The sequence below is a fragment of the Mus musculus genome, chromosome 6, assembly GCF_000001635.26.
Source record: "Mus musculus strain C57BL/6J chromosome 6, GRCm38.p6 C57BL/6J".
Classification (NCBI taxonomy): domain Eukaryota; kingdom Metazoa; phylum Chordata; class Mammalia; order Rodentia; family Muridae; genus Mus; species Mus musculus.
The window spans coordinates 86,433,913-86,450,678 of record NC_000072.6 but is presented as its reverse complement, the minus strand read 5'-3'; the positions used below and the strand labels follow the sequence as shown (position 1 = coordinate 86,450,678).

Sequence of the window (16,766 nt, the reverse complement as noted above, 5' to 3'; positions counted from 1 at the left end):
AGTTAGAAGCATTAGCTGTTCTTCAAAAGGAGCTGGGTTTAGTTCCCAGGACCCACACAGCAGCCCACAGCTGTCCATAACTCCAGTCTCAGGAGATCCAACAACCTCTTTTGGACTTTGAGGGCATTGAATATAAGTGGTGCACAGACATACATGCAGGCAAAACAACAGGTGTATTTAGACAAAGACAAACAAAACAATAATTTAGAGGTTCATTCATTTTATATGTATGGGGTTTTGCCAACATGTATATGTACCATGTGTCTTCTCAGGGCTCTTGGAGGCCAGAGAGGTACTGTATTGCCTAGAGATGGAGTTATTTGCAGAGCTGAACCACAATTTCCAAATAGCCAGGTCTCCATACTGAGTTACAGTTGTGAGCTGCGTGGTGTAGGTGCTAGGAATTGAACCCGGGTCCTCTGAAAGAACAGAAAGTGCTCTAAACCACTGAGCCATCAATTTAGTCTTAGATTTGTTTTTCTTTTGTGTGTATGTGTTTTTCCAAGGTCAGACAACATAAAATCCCTTGGAGCTAGAGTTACAGGTGTTTGTAACTTGTCCAATAGAGAGCTGAGATCTGAACTCACAACAGAGCAGCAAAAACTGCTGGACCACCTGTCTATCCTAGCATAACTCTGAGCAGGATTTGAACCTAGGGGAACAGGAGAGACCTTAGCTGCGGGGATTCCATTCGATGCTTTTATGTTAGCACCACATCATAGGAGACAATATACAACATTTCTTCTGAGTTCTCCTTCTGACTACCCTGGGTGGTTTCCACCCCTGAAGCCCCTTCTAGGAAGGGAAACTTACCGTGCCTTTTCAATGATGACGTAACCACAGGCCTTTTCAGGCCACTCTTCCTTAGATTGCTGTTTACTGCATCTTGCGGCATCAGTGAGCTGTTCACCTGTGCACCTAGATGACAAATAGGTTCCAATAGTTAAGCCATGCCTTGGGAATGAGGTGGAACTCAGCCTAACACGCACTGAGCACTGGACTGAGCCCTGTGCCCAATAAACGAGAGCAATGGCAAAAGCCTGTAGTGCCAGCAGGCAGTGGAGGTGGAATACATTCAAGGTCATCCTCCACTGCAAAGTGAGCCTCAGGCCTAGGGTGAGATCCTGTCTCAGAGACAAAACAACGCACAACAGGACGCCATGTCTACAGCCAGGCCTGTGATCTAGCAGATGGGAGGTAGAGACAGGATCAGGAGTTAAAGGTAAACTTACCTACACACAAGACAAAGTAACTTTGTTGTTACATTTTAATTTATTTTTGATGATTTATTTGTTTTTATACTATGCTGCTTACTGTTTTTGCCTTCGTGTATGTCTGTGAGGGTGCCAGACCCCTGGAACTGGCATTACGGACAGTTGTGAGCTGTCATGTGGGTGCTGGGAATTGAACTCAACAGTGACTTTTGGGAGAGCATCCAGTGCCATGTCTCCTGACATTTTTACTTTCTGTGCATGTGGGTGTGCCACAGGACACACATAGAGGTCAGAAGACAATCTGTGCGAGTTAGTTCTTTCTTTCTACCATGGGGTCCTAGGGATAAAAGTCCCCAATTACTCAGATCTTCAAACTTGATAGCAAGAGTCTTTACCCACTGAGTTATCTCTCCAGCCCAGACAAAAAGTCTTAAAAGGAGTCTGCAAAACTGGGGCTAGAGCAATGGCTCCTCTGCAGAGGAGCCGGGCTCAGTTTCCCAGCACCCACACAATAGCTCACACCTCCTGCCACTCCAGTTCTGGGGGATTCATATTCCCTAGGAACACACATGGTGCATAAACATACATGAACATACATACATGCACGTGCATACATAGGCAAGACAAGCATAAAATAATCATTTTTAATTCCATAAAATTATAAGAGTTGACTTGATCAAAATTTCTAGCATACATAAAACATAAACAGTCTTTGGTAACATCCAGGATGGCTTTACAGTTTCTAGAATGAACCAGTATCAACCATGAAACACAAAATTTTAACTTTTTGTACTGTTTATAAGAGATTGGGACAGAAAACAGAAGTGGAAGAAAGGAATCCACCCGCAGTTTTTACCTGTCTGATTAACCAACATGCTTTCTGGTGAGCTCTTTTCCAGTTTCTTCTCTGTGAGTGAGCTCTGTGGTGAGCTCTTTTCCAGTTTCTTCTCTGTGAGTAATTTTATGATATTTATTTGCTTGATTTTTTTGTTTTTCACACAGGGCAGCCCAAGATAGCCTCAACCTTGGATGTAGCTAAGGCTGATTTTGGATGCTGATCCTCCAGCCTCCGCCGCTGAGTGTCCAGTGTACTTGCATACAACACTCCAGCTAGCTCATTTCCTCTTTGCTTGGATGTCTGTGTGTGTGAGGTGGTGGTGGGGTGAACACACTTTGAGACCGTGGCAGCCAGAACAGGATGTTAGATATCTTTTTATATTGCATTCTACCTTGCTCCCATGACCTGAAGTTCTCCACTAGCCATAACGATCTGGGTGGTGTTGGAGATTTTGTATATGCTAAGCACCTACTTTACCAATGAACCATGTCCCCAACATGATGGGCTTTTGTTTTTTGTTTTTGTTTTGTTTTTTGTTTTTTTGTTTTTGTTTTTTTTTTTTTTTGCAACAGGGTTTCTCTGTATAGCCCTAGTTGTCCTGGAACTTACTCTGTGCACCAGGTTAGCCTTGAACTCACAGAGATCTGTCTGCCTCTGCTGGGATTAAAGGCCTGTGCCACCACTGCCCAGCTTGCTTTTCTTTCATCCTGTCCTTCTCATCTCTTCCTTCCCCCCTTTCCCTTCCTCCCTTTGTCCCTCCCCCTCTTTCTTAGATACAGGGTTTCATTATGTTGTTCTCGCTGGCTTAGAACTCTTTAGGTAGATTAGCTGGCCTCAAACCTGCCTCTGTTCCTGGTGTACACCACCTGGCCTGGCTTTTACTTTAAAAAACAATGTTATTAAAAACTCAGGAATGGGGACTGGTGAGATGGCTCAGTGGGTAAGAGCACCCGACTGCTCTTCCGAAGGTCCAGAGTTCAAATCCCAGCAACCACATGGTGGCTCACAACCATCCGTAACGAGATCTGACTCCCTCTTCTGGAATGTGTGAAGACAGCTACAGTGTATTTACATAAAATAATAAATAAATCTTTAAAAAAAACAACCCAAAAAACTCAGGAACAAGAGTCTTTTCCCATGATTCCTCAGACTTGGTGAAAAACAAGACAATCTCTACACACTAAAGAAATGAGTAAAATTCTCACCAGACACTTCATCCTTCTTCCTCTTCCGGGGCTTAGAGGCAGCAGACTCACAAGCTGAGACAGATGACTCTGCATGGCAGCCTAAATGGGGCACAATTATCTCCTTAAGACCTTAAAAAAAGTAAGGTTTCTGAATTACTGCTACTATACAAGAGGAAGTATGGACCCCTAAATAAAGAAAAAGTCATCTATAAAAGTCTGACTCCAGAAAAAAGGATAGACCAATTGCTTGAAAAAACTCCCCCAAACATTTTGATCTAGTTAGGAATGAGGAAGTGGTTTGGGAGCAGAGGACCTGCCTAGAATGCATAAGGTTCTGGGTTCCATCTCCAGTATACACACACACACACACACACACACACACACAGACACACACAGACACACACAGACACACACAGAGACACACACAGACACACAGAGAGACACACACACACAGACACACACACACACACACAGAGACACACACACACAGAGACACACACACAGGCACAGAGACACACACACACACACACACACACACACAGAGACACACAGAGACACACACACACAGAGACACACAGAGACACACAGAGACACACACACAGAGACACACACACACAGACACACACACACAGAGACACACAGACACACACAGAGACACAGACACACACACACATAGACATAGACACACAGACAGACATAGACACACACACACACACACACACACAGAGACACACACAGAGACACACAGAGCTCACCCTGCAGACCAGGATGGCCCCGAACTTAGAGATCTGCCTGTCTCTGCCTCCTAAATGCTGGGATTAAAGGCTTGCACCACTGCTGCCTATCTAACACTATGATTTTTTTTTAAGGTGCACTACTAGTGAGATGGCTCAGCAGGTAAAAGCACTTGCTTTGGACCTGAGTTCAAACCCTGAAGTCCTTGTAAATGTACAAGAAGTGACATCACAGTTGTCTGAGGTGTGTATATGTATGCCACAGTACACACACACACACCTACACACATCACACATCCAGTTAAAAAGAAGGCAGTCCTTTGCATCTGTGCTATCTAGCACCTGAATCTACGGGCTCTTAGAACATCCCAAAGGTGCTGATGGGACGCCTTCACTGCCATTTTAGAACAACCAAGTAACTGTCAATCTCCACATACCACTGGCATCGAAGTTCAGAAAGTCCGAGAACTCCTGAGCCAATGTCTCATCGCTGGCAAAGGCACAGAGACAAGCAAAGAAATGGATGCACTTTGGGGCTGCCTCAGCCTTGGGGACGCTGGACTTGTGTGGCCTCAGAGTCTGGCAGGAGCAGAAGAAGCGGCGCTCCGGCAAGCTTCTGGAGCTGATCTTCTGCATGAAGGACGCGTGCAAGTAGCCCAAGTTGTGCTTCTGGCTGGCTTTGCATTTCACCACCATAATGTTTTTAGTGACTCTCTGTACCAGGGGCCCCGTGGGCTCGGTGGCCAGCTGCCAGAGGCTCTGCTTGGTTTCTGGGGCAGCCTGCAGAGCATTCAGGACTGAGCTCTTCAGGGTCAGAGGGGTGGCCTCCGCCTGGCAGGTCACCGCTAGCTTGATGTGTTGACACTGGTTTTCCACAATGCCTTGAGTGGCAGCTTTCAAACACGAGGGGACGTAACATCGGCCGGAGCTCAGCTGAGTGATGATTGTACCATCCACGGTCTGGATTGCAGTCTCCGAAACACCGAGCTCCACGAAGCATCGGTAGTCGGGGCCTCGGTCTCTCTGTCGCACAGAGTAGACCTGTAGATCAGAGCCGGTGATGATTTTGACAGCTTCAATGCTAGGCTGCTTTCGGGCACCATAGCGAAATATGGTTCCACATGTCTTGTTCTTACAGCTCAACCCACGGGTTCCATTGAACGTACCACATCGGGGACACTTCCTGATTCCCCTCAGTGTGGCCTTCCCCAAGTCAGATAAGAAAGCTGGGACTTTAGTCCTCTGAGAGTTTGGTTCCATTGTTCACAGCCCCTAAGAAAGACAAGACCATCAGCAGGAGAACACATGTATACAGAGTTAGCAGAGAGAATGAGAGAGAGAGAGAGAGAGAGAGAGAGGGAGGGAGAGGGAGAGAGAGAGAGAGAGAGAGAGAGAGAGAGAGAGAGAGAGAGGAGAGGGAGAGAGAGGAGAGAGGGAGAGAGGAGAGAGAAAGAGAGAAAGAGAGAAAGGAGAGAGAGGAGAGAGAGAGAGAAGAGAGAGAGAGAGAGAGAGGAGAGAGACAGAGAGAGATAGAGAAAGGAGAGAGAGAGGACAGAGAGAGAGAGAAAGGAGAGGACAGAGAGAGATAGAGAAAGGAGAGAGAGAGGACAGAGAGAGAGAGAAAGGAGAGGACAGAGAGAGAGAGAGGAGAGAGAGAAGAGAGAGAGACAGAGAGAGAGGAGAGAGACAGAGAGAGATAGAGAAAGGAGAGAGAGAGGACAGAGAGAGAGAAAGGAGAGGACAGAGAGAGAGAGAGGAGAGAGAAGAGAGAGAGGAGAGAGAGAGAGAAAGGAGAGAGAGAGGAGAGAGAGAGAGAAAGGAGAGAGAGAGAGAGGAGAGAGAGAGAGAGAGCAAGCTGTGTAGCTGCCCTGGCCAGTTTTATGTCAATATATATGCTGAAGCTACACCTAGTGTTGAGTAGGTCTTTTTCTGGCTGCCTGCAGATCAAGATGTAGAACTCTCAGCTCCTCCAGCACCATGCCTGCCTGCATGCTGCCATGCTTCCCACCATGGTGATAATGGATTAAACCTCTGAAACTGTAAGCCAGCCAATGAAATGTTGTCCTTTATAAGACTTGCCATGGTCAGGGTACCTCTTCACAGCAATACAACCCTAAGATATGGCTATAAGGCATTTTCTTAATTAGTGATTGGTGGGGGAGGGCCCAGACCATTCCAGCTGATGCCATCCCTGGGATGACAGTCCAGGGTTTTATAAGAGAGCAGGCTGAGCAGGCTGGTAAGCAGCATCCCTCTATGACCTCTGTATCAGCTCCTGGCTCCAGGTTCCTGCTCTGTTTGAGTTTCTGTCCTGACTTCCTCCAAAAATGAACAGTGATCTGGATGTGTAAGTCAAGCAAACCATTTTATCCTCAACTTGCTTTGTGGTCCTGTATTTTGTCATAGCAACAGTAACCCTAATTAAGACAGTAGCCCAGGCTAGCCTTCAACTCTCACAGAGCCTCCTGCCTTAGGCTCCTAATTGTTGGGACTATAATGATGCCTCAGCAGCACATAAACTGGAGATGGTGGCACATGCCTGTAATCCCAGCACTCAGGAGGCAGGGCAGGAGGATTATGAATTCAGTGTCAGTCCCAGCTACGAAGGCAATCAAAGGCCAACCTGGGCTACATGAGAACCTGTCTCAGAAAGGACCAGAGCACAGGAAAGATGGGTTACTTCACTTCTACTGGTCCCTTGAAGCACAGCCCAGTCCTTCCCAGTCCTACCTGTACCAGCTGCCAAGGCACCCGGAGAACAGTGGAAGCTGTGTCTGTGAGACCTAACGCGGTTCATTAGCTTGTGATGATCAGACAGCACAAACCCAGGCATGCTCATTTGCAGTGAGGTGTGCCACTTGGCCTAAGTCCTCTGAAGGCTGAGTTCTGATGTAACATTGCAGACATTCCATCCCCTTCTAGCAAAGCTCTTGCTCAGGGTTCCAGATTCCAACTCCTCTAGGTAGAGCTCTTGGCAGCCTATAGCAAAACAAGAGGACAGTTGTCATATGGCAAAGATGGATCTTTCTACTTAGAAACAGGCAGAGTAGGAACTGGGCTAGCTCATTAGCTGACGACTGCTTAGTCCATGGGAAGTCCCCGGGGCCAGTCTACAGTGCCAGAACATCAATGCACGCAAAGGCCCCATGGGGTCTATGTCTGAAATTCTGACATTTGAGAAATAGCTGTCAGATATTGCTGTGGAAATTTCACATTTAGACTTTCAACAAGAAAGTAGTAAAGTAACAGTCATGCCACTGCACAAGGTTGACGAAACAGAAGCCACAGTATAGAACTGGTCCCATTCCCTTTACCTAATGGTAAAACATAATGTTTTTAGTGCCTTATATTTTATTATTTTTGCATTGAAAAACTTATTTTTTGAGTCAGTGTTTCTCTGTGTAGCCCTGGCTGTTCTGGAACTCACTCTGTGGACCAGGCTTCCCTTGAACTCACAGAGATCCTCCTGCCTCTGTCTCTCAAGCACTGGGATTACAGGTCCGAGTCACTACCTCCCAGCTTTCATTTTTACGTATATGAGTCGTTATTTGGCTTTCGTCTATAGCTGTGCACCAATTGCACCTCTGGTGCCCATGGAAGTCAGAAGACAGCACCAGATCCCCTAGAACTGGCGTTATGGATGTCTGTGTGGTGAGGCACCGTGGAAGTGCTGGGAACCAAACCTGGGTCCTCTGACTCTTAACCACTCCACCTTGACATCTATGTAGCCTAAGATGACCTGAACGCCTCATCTTTCTGCCTCCAATGTTTGAGTGGCAGGATTATAAGGTATGTGCTACCATAATCTCAGGCTGGTCTCAATCTCCCTGTACAGCCTATGATGACTCTGCACCTCTGATCCTCTAGCGTTCACTTCCAACTACTGGGATCACAGGTATGCAGCATCACACTCAGTTTATACAGTTTATACAGTACCGTGGTAGCAAATCCAGAGCCCTGAGAGTACTCAGCAAGTACTGTTCTCATTACTTCCTCAGCCTCTTAAGTTCAATGTTTTTAACACTATATATATATATAATTTTTTTTTTGAGACAGGGTTTCTCTGTGTAGTCCTGGCTGTCCTGGAACTCACTCTGTAGACCAGGCTGGCCTCAGAAATCCACCTGCCTCTGCCTCCCAAGTGCTGGGATTAAAGGCGTGTGCCTCCACTGCCTGGCCTTTTTTTATTTTTTGAGACAGAATCTTGCTATGCAGCCCTGGCTGGCCTGGGTTCAGGCATGTACTTCTACACTAAATTAAATTAAAATATTGCCGGGCGGTGGTGGCGCACGCCTTTAATCCCAGCACTTGGGAGGCAGAGGCAGGCGGATTTCTGAGTTCGAGGCCAGCCTGGTCTACAAAGTGAGTTTCAGGACAGCCAGGGCTATACAGAGAAACCCTGTCTCGAAAAAACCAAACCAAAAAAAAAAAAAAATTAAAATATTTAATTTTTATGAGAACACTGTAGCTCTCTTCAGACACACAAGAAGGCATCAGATCCTATTTTAGATGGTTGTGAGCCACCATGTGGTCACTAAGAATTGAACTCAGGACCTCTGGAAGAGCAATCAGTGTTCTTAACTGCTGAGCCATCTCTCCACCCCCTACACTTGACTCAATACTTCTGTGTTATATGTAAATGTGTGTGTGCAGTCCCAAGTAAGGAGTCCAGAAGCTGACAGTGGGTGTCCTCAATTGCTTCATATGTTTTCTTTCTTTTTTTGGAAACAGGGTCTTTGTAGCTCTGTTTGTCTGGCTGTCCTGGAACAGCTCCCAGATTTGCCTGTCTTTGTTTCCTGAGCGCTGGGATTAAAGACCTGTGCCACCACAACTGCTTCACTTTTTTAAGGTTTATGTATATGAATGCTTTGCTTGCACGCGTGTGTGTGTGTGTGTGTGTGTGTGTGTGCGCGCGTGTGCGCGCTATACCTATGTGTAGTGCCTGTGAAGTTCCAGATGGTTGTGAGTCACTGTGTGGGTCCTGGGAAATGTACCCTGGTCCTCCTCGAGAACAAAATGCTCTTTACACTGAGCTATCTTTCTTGCTTTCCACCTCAGTTTTTGAGACAGGGTCTTTCACTGATTTGTCTTGAGTGGTTGGAAAGCAAAGCCTAGGGCCCCTTAAGCGCTTGGATTACAGGGTTCGTCTCTGTGCCTGGCTGTGTATATGGCTTCTGAGGATCAGAACTTAGGCCCTCGTGCTTGTAAGGCTGGAACTTTACTTAAGAACCATCTTCTCTGCCTCTTAATGCTTTTTCACTAAGTGGTGGAAAAGGCAATTTGCTTGTAATTCTTGAAAAAATATTTAGATGTAAGTTAGAATGTATAATACACAACGGAGAAACAAATTTCCAAATACACATATACATGAATATTTGTACTAGCTTATAAATAAAACACATAGTATTTTGGTTTTGTTTCTGGAACAAAGTCTCACCAAGGAATCCTGACTGGCCTGAAATTCACTATGTAGACCAGACTGGCCTATGTAGATTAGACTGGCATCTAAAGAGATGCCTCCTGAGTGCTGGGATTAGCTTAATTATTAAAGATAAAAGCCTCTACACCCAGTTCCTTAAAATGTTTCCTAAGATTTATTTTTAGTTGTGTATCTGCCTGTATATGCACACGTGAATGCAAATGCCTGTGGAGGCCAGAGAGGGTGTAAGATCCTTCAAAGCTGGAGTCACAGGCAGTTGAAAAGCTGCCTGATAATGACATCCCAGAGTGCTGGGAACGGAACTCTGAAGAGAAGCAAGCACTTTTAACTGTTGGGCCACTTCTCTAATCCCTGTAAAGTCTTTTTTTTTTTTTTTTTAAATTCAGTATTTCAATGTATAGGTAAGTCATGTCTTGTTTGTCCACTTATCAGCCACAGAATATTAGTTTAGTCCCAAGTTTCTGGCTACAATACACAGAGCTCAGATCACTGGGACAAGTATTTGTATAGAAAAATGTCTTCCCATAAACTTGCACAGGGTTGAAGGCAGTACAGCCGAGTTCTAACACTGGCTCAGTCTGGAGAAGACCCCTGACTTGATCCCCAGTAAGACCACCCCCCCCCCCATATATATACTGAGACCCATGTACTCTTTCTTTCCTTCTCTCTCTCTCTCTCTCTTTTTGGTTTTTCGAGACAGGGTTTCTCTGTATAGTCCTGGCTGTCCTGGAACTCACTTTGTAGATCAGGCTGGCCTTGAACTCAGAAATCCATCTGCCTCTGCTTCCCGAGTGCTGGGATCAAAGGCGTGCGCCACCACGCTCGGCTACTATTTCTTTTATTTATTCTTAAGATAAGGTTTTACTCTGTGACCTGAAACTTATTATGTACCTGAGGCGGGCCTTAAACTCTAGATAATCCTTTTATCTCAGCCTCCTAAGTGATAGGGCTACATGTATGGACCACAGTGTTGAGCCATATATTTCAATAAATGTAAATATCATAGTAAACATAGCTATTTCCTTTGTACACTTAACATTTTCGGAACCTGAAAAACTGTTTCCAAAGGGGCTGAAACCTATTTCCTGTGTCAGGCTATGTGCATATGAGTACAGGCAGCCATAGCCAACAGGCTGCACTGCATATGTCTGGAACTGTAGTTACAGGTGCTTGTGAGCTACTAGACATGGGTGCCGGGGACTCAACTCAGATCCTCTGCAAGAGCAGTATGTATTCTTAACTACTGGGTGGTCTTTCCAGCTCCCACCTCTTTTTTGAAGATAGGGTCTTACTATGTACACCTGGCTGTACTCAATATGTGGACCAGGCTGGCATCCAAATCACAGATATCCCTCTATGAGATTTTGTACCTGCAGAATAGGAAAAGGACTTCCATTAAAGAACTAAGTACAGTGTGCTGAGTAAGATGCGACTGTAAAGCCATTAAAAACAGTTGAGATCTGTATACCAGTAACAAAGCTTAGTGCTTTGTGTATGCTATGCTTGGTTTTGAAAGGAAAGGAAAGGGGAAAATGGGGCTGCAGAGATGGCTAGTGGTTAAAAGTGTGTATTGCTCTTTTAGAGGGCCCAAGTTTGGTTCCAAGCAGTAACATCAGGGCTCATCTGCCTAAAACTCTTAATTCTGGGAAGTCCAACTCCTTTGACACACTGGATATACACACATGCATACACAAAAATCTTTTTTTAGAAAAGACTTTAAGGACACAGCATAGTTGTCTATTTCCTCAGCAGTAATTTGAGACCCGAGAAATGGAGGTTTAATCTCATTTTTTTTACTATTCGAATTTGAAAACATGTATCACTACGAATTATTACAGAGTTTTTTTCTTATTTTCCTTTTTTGGGGTGTGGTGGGGCGGGAGGTAGGGGGCAGGATTTCTTTGTATCGCTCTGGCTGTCCTGGGATGGACCGGGGAAGCCTCGAACTCAGAGACTCGCCAGTCTCTGCCTGTAGAGTTCTGGTATTAAAGGAGCTCGTCACCATACCCAGTTTGTTCTTTTCTTTTTGAGACAAGGTCTGTTATGTAGCCTAGCTGTCCTGGAATTTGAGATCTTCTTGCCTTCGCCTCCCGAGTGCTGGGATGACAGGCTGCGCCACCACGCCCGGCTTGCAGACTCTGTCTTAAAAAAGGATACACAAGGAACGCGACTTGTGAAGGAGCTCCGCTGGAAACCTGAAGGGTCTCCCGATGATTGTCTCTTCTCAGCAAGAGGGTGAGCAGCGCCTGGCGCTGGCTGAGGGAACCCGAGGCGCGGTAGGCTGCCCCCTGTCCCATGCGGCCGCTGAGCTGGTCGGTGTGGGGACGCTGTTTTGGGCACGTGAACACCGCCCCAAGTAAGAAAGAAGTATTCGAGTGCATGCATTCACACAAGGGATCCTGTGGAGGCGCTATTTACCCATTTTAGGAATAAAACTGTCTGGTTGGATCGAGACGTCACAGCTCGCAGACCTTTACTGATTGTAGAATCAGCCCGGTCACTGTCAAATAACAGAGTCCGGGCCACAATTCCTCGGTGTTGTTTAGGGGAGCGCGCCTAAGCTCAGCTTCCGGGAACGGCCGGCTGGAAAACGCACTTCCCATGCGACCCGCTTCCCGGCATCCTGCGCAAAACGCCCACTTCCGGCGGCGTCAAACTGAGGGCCCAGCAAAAATGTCAGCAGTCCGACACGCAGTTCCCCGAACACTTTTTCCGCCTCTGTTCCCACCCTAAGCCGTGCTCCGCCGGTGCTTGGCCTCTCCCACTTTGCCCCCTTACCTGCCTCGCAACTCTAGGAATCTCGTTGGTGACGACCCTCGCCGCGTCTCTTCTCCTTTTACAAACGGACTTTTACAAACACGTCCAAACTGTTTGCTTGTAACGACGGTCGTTATTGGTCAGATCAGCCCACGTGCGCCAAGGGCCCGCTCACCTCCGCTGAAGTGGCACCATGGGATTTGTAGTATTTCAGGGGAGTGCTCTCTTTTGGAAAACTACAGAGAAGGCTCAGGGTGCTGACACTTTGTGGCTTTACCTAAACGTACAGAACACACCAGCAAGGGCTTCCCGGTGGTCCCTAGTACATCGAACCTGAACAATTCTGTGCTGAAAACAGTTTTACTGGAATCGGAAGCAGAGCTCGCCTGAGCTTGTATGGTTTTCTCTCGCTTCGCTCTTACACATTATTGAACGACTCCCCCCTTGGAAAGAGCCGAAATAGACTTTATGTATATTTGTTCTTCAGAATCGTAAATCCCCGGCACCAATATTGTGTTTCCTGGAACTCTTTCTGTAGATCAGGCTGGTCTCGAACATAGATCCGCGGGCCTCTTCCCTCCAATGTGTTGGGATTAAAGACATGTGCCACCACCGCACTTCAGAAACACTCGGAAAGCTATGGTGCCTTAGGTGAGGCCGGTGTGTTCCCATAGCTTGGACACCTACTGGTGGTGCGCTGTAGGCACAATTGCTTTGCTCTAGCCAAATTTTACTTTTCTCCGTTACAGTGGCCCTTTTCTGGGATCAGATTTTTCTAATATTGTTTCAGAAACTGAAGGAACTAAAAAAAGAGATGTTTCCTCTCGCCACAATTTTTATTTGCTGTTAAGTTCAAAAGCATTCATATTTATACCTGGATCACATGGCTAGTTAGTTCCTAGCAACTGCCTCAAGTGGTGACCAGAGAGCATCAACCCTCATTTCTTTGCCTGGCATTGGGAAGTGTTTCTCCTTTGTTCTATAGTTCAATGTCAAGCCCTCCAATAGAGAGACATGCAGACAACATCTTTCTGGATGCTGTTTCTCTCCTTTCTCATTAAGTGTGCAGTGGTTCATGAAAGACCTTGTGATCCTCACCTCCCTGTCTTCAGAACCAGCCAACTTGGGTGTCCTCACACCAAGCTCTCCCAGGCTGCAATTTTCAACTGACATTTAAAAAAAAACAAAAAACAAAACAAAACAAAAAAAGCAGATAAAAACAAACAAAACAAAACAAAAAGCCGGGCCGTGGTGGCACACGCCTTTAATCACAGCACTTGGGAGGCAGAGGCAGGCGGATTTCTGAGTTCAAGGCCAGCCTGGTCTACAAAGTGAGTTCCAGGACAGCCAGGACTATACAGAGAAACCCTGTCTCGAATAAAAACAAAAAACAACAACAACAAAAAACAGGATATTAAGTTAAGCCATTCATTGCATTGTATGTCCCAGTGGTATCAGGCAACGCCAGCTGCCCGCTAGTTAGTGGACCTCCTCCTCAAGTGTTTCCTCACAGGCCTGCATATTCCTGTTCCTCTAGGACCTGGCTCCTTCTAAGGATCAGGAGTTCAGCTGTGATTTCAAGTTTGTTTTCCTTACCCTTTTTCCTTCTCTCCCTGCTCTGACTACACATAGTAGTTGCTTTCTGCACACTGGACTTCTTTGACTCCTGTCAACCTACTAGTAGTAGCCAGTGTTTACTTTGTTCCAACCTGTATTAGTTTAATCTTTTGTCATTTCCCTTAAAAATTGAACAATTTTCAAAACTGCATATAGGTATTATGCCTGCATGTACATACCTGGTGCTGGTGGAGGACAGAGAGTACATCTGATCCTCTGGAACTGGAATTACAGATGGTTGTGAGCTACCACTTGGGTGCTTGGAAGCAAGTTCTTTAACAGCTGAGCTACCACTCCAGCCCCAATATCAACCTTTGATCTGTCTCCACCCTAATAATTGTTCATTTAGAAACAAGTCAGTGTGGCACTGAAGGGTTTGCAGAAGAATGGAGATGGGATTCTAGGATAAACCTAAACTATGACTTGACAGACACTGTAAGGCTTGCTGTAGTTTCAGTGATCTCCTATGTGCCATTTGAAAAAGGTAAATATAGCCCAAACCTTATGTGAGGGCTGCAAGACCAGAGAGCAGTGTGGTGTCAGTCCCACGCATCCAGACACACGTTGTAAGAAACAAACTGGAGGACAGGAGTTGGATTCCTTTGTGTAGCAGATGAGGGAGCAAGGGGAGCTCAGAACCCTTTCCAAGTAGGCCTGAGCCTATGCGGACCCAGGGCTAGCCTCCTGATCACACTGCTAGGGGGTGACCTCAGCCCCTTTGGGTTTAGGATCACTTATTTTATATGATTGTTGGGCCTGCATAGGTCACCAGAGCCCCTGGAACAGCAGAGAACAGTTTGCATATGTATACTCCTATGTGGGTGCTGGGAACCAAATCCAAGTCCTCTCCAAAACCAGCAAGTGCTCTTAATTGCTGACCCACCTCTCCATATCCCTATCCTCACCCAGCTTCTTTAAGACTTCATTATTGAAAGCCGGGGGTGGTGGTACACTCCTTTAATTCCAACACTTGGGGAAGCAGAGAGAGGCAGATCCTTGAGTTTGAGGCAAACATGGTCTACAGAGTAAGTTCCAGGACAGCTAGGACTATAGAGAGAGACCCTGTCTCAAAAACACAAAACAAAACAGAACAAAAGAAATCAAGAATTCATTATCATAGCCCAAAAGGAAAGAAGTATGAAATCTGGAGAAGATCCCTCCTTTGAAGGAAGTGGCTGGAGCCCTGAATGTGTGAGCTGCTGACACGGTAATGTCAAGGGCCCCAGGCATAATCCCATGGAAAAAATGGCAAAGCTGTCTCCCCAATCCACATGAGGTTCAAGGATGACAAAGCTTTCTTGGGGACCTGAGGCTTGGTGCACAGAGAAATGTACACCATAGCTCTTTCCCCTGGTATTTACCCCTTGAACTGTTCCCTATAGAGACTCTTCCTACCAGTATGAGCTAAACCTGTCTCCTTGTCACCCCTGTAACCCATAAGCCATGCCTTTCTGCCCACTTGCATATAATAAACACCCCGAGTTTCTGGGGAGCTGGTGTTAATTTATAAGTCCATCCCACAGGACAAGCAGCTTTTCTGTGCATCTATGTTTGTCTTTTCTTCATTCCCTTGCATCCCCAGTAAGGTTTAATGCCCAGAGCTATGGCAGCACCTCCCGTTCATACTCCTGCTAGTACTTGGTCAAGCTAAGGTAACTTCCAAGTAGGAGTAAACAGACAGCAATGAAGAGCACTTGTACAAAGATACACTAATAAATGTATGGCAACACAGCACAAGCACCCTAGAGGGTCCCTGGAGAAAGCCCAACAAATACATGCTATATGGGCTGGGATGCAGCTCAGTTGACACAGGGTGCCTTTGATCCTCAGAACTACAGAAGCCGGGACATGGAGATTTATGTGGAGGCTGAAGGGACACTTCTCTGCTTTGTGAGAAACCCACGGAAAGATGCTCTCTATGAACAGTATACAGGAAGTACAGTGCAAGTAGAACAATGTCGCTATAGCTTCTAAGTCAAAACCACTTTTTAAAAAAATCTGCAGAGACTCAATCAAATGTTTTGATTCTCCTGCCTCAGCTTCTTGAGTGCTGCTGGGATTACAGGTGTATAACATCTTGCCTAGCTTCTTATACCCATTTCTTTCTCGCTCACCCACACATTTTCATGTGTATGGGTGTTTGACCTGCATGTATGTCTACACACCATGTGCATGCTCTTCAGAGTTCAAAAAGGTGTTGAATTCCCTGAAACAGGAGTTATAGATGGTAGTGAGTCACCATATGGATGCTAGGAATTGAACCTTGGAAGAGAAGCCAGTACTCTTGACCACCGAGTTATCTCTCCAGCCCCTAAAAGAAATGTATCAACTCCATAAACATATAATAAAAACCTAACAACAACAACAACAAAGAAACAAAAGTTTAGTTACGTGTATGTCTATGAAGTTACGTGTATGTATGTGCAGGTGCTCGTGGAGGCCAGGTCTAGGGCTCATGGCCATCCTCCTACCTCAAGTTCCTGAATACTGTGACTACATGCTCTTACTAGCATCCCTGGATGATAAGCAGACCTCCCTTACCATAAGTCAATGACTAAGGTCCCAAGTAAAGGAAGAAAATCCTGCTCAGCTGCAACACCTATAATTTTTTTTTGGGGGGGGGGCGGTTTTCGAGACAGGGTTTCTCCGTGTAGCCCTGGCTGTCCTGGAACTCACTTTGTAGACCAGGCAGGCCTTGAACTCAGAAATCCACCTGCCTCTGCCTCCCGAGTGCTGGGATTAAAGGCGTGCGCCACCATGCCCGGCTAACACCTACATTTTATTAAAACTGAAAACTCAAGTTTTTGGATGATTTTTTTTTTGAAACCCTAAAAATTCCAGTCAGACTACAGCAAACAGAATAAGATGGAATAGCTCTCTGTGCCAGGCTGAATGAGACTGGCCCTCACAGGTGCACACACCTGGCTGTTTGGATTTATTGGTGGACTGTTTAGGAAGAAATAGGTGTGGCCTTGTTGG

General features: G+C 46.0%; 1 protein-coding gene across 14 annotated transcripts in view; it reads right to left on the bottom strand.

Annotated features, from left to right (window-relative positions):
• C87436 (expressed sequence C87436) overlaps positions 1-16,042 on the bottom strand; it is a 35,752-nt gene extending 19,710 nt beyond the window's left edge. For 2 of the 14 annotated variants that reach the window (NR_157222.1, NM_001364557.1), the window contains exons 1-5: positions 11,832-12,005; positions 6,704-6,952; positions 4,411-5,245; positions 3,258-3,368; positions 814-918 (exon numbers count right to left, since the gene is read on the bottom strand). Coding sequence is in view for 11 of the 14 variants with exons in the window: in NM_001364557.1 (NP_001351486.1) it covers positions 814-918; positions 3,258-3,368; positions 4,411-5,233 (1,039 nt within the window). In the remaining 3 variants the exon portion in view is untranslated. Of the gene's footprint in view, positions 1-813; positions 919-3,257; positions 3,369-4,410; positions 5,246-6,703; positions 6,953-11,420; positions 12,070-12,191 lie in introns of those variants that run through there. The other 12 variants (XR_001785120.2, XR_377440.3, XM_006505977.4 and 9 more) reach the window with 12 other exon arrangements.
• Between the last annotated feature and the right edge of the window lie 724 nt (positions 16,043-16,766).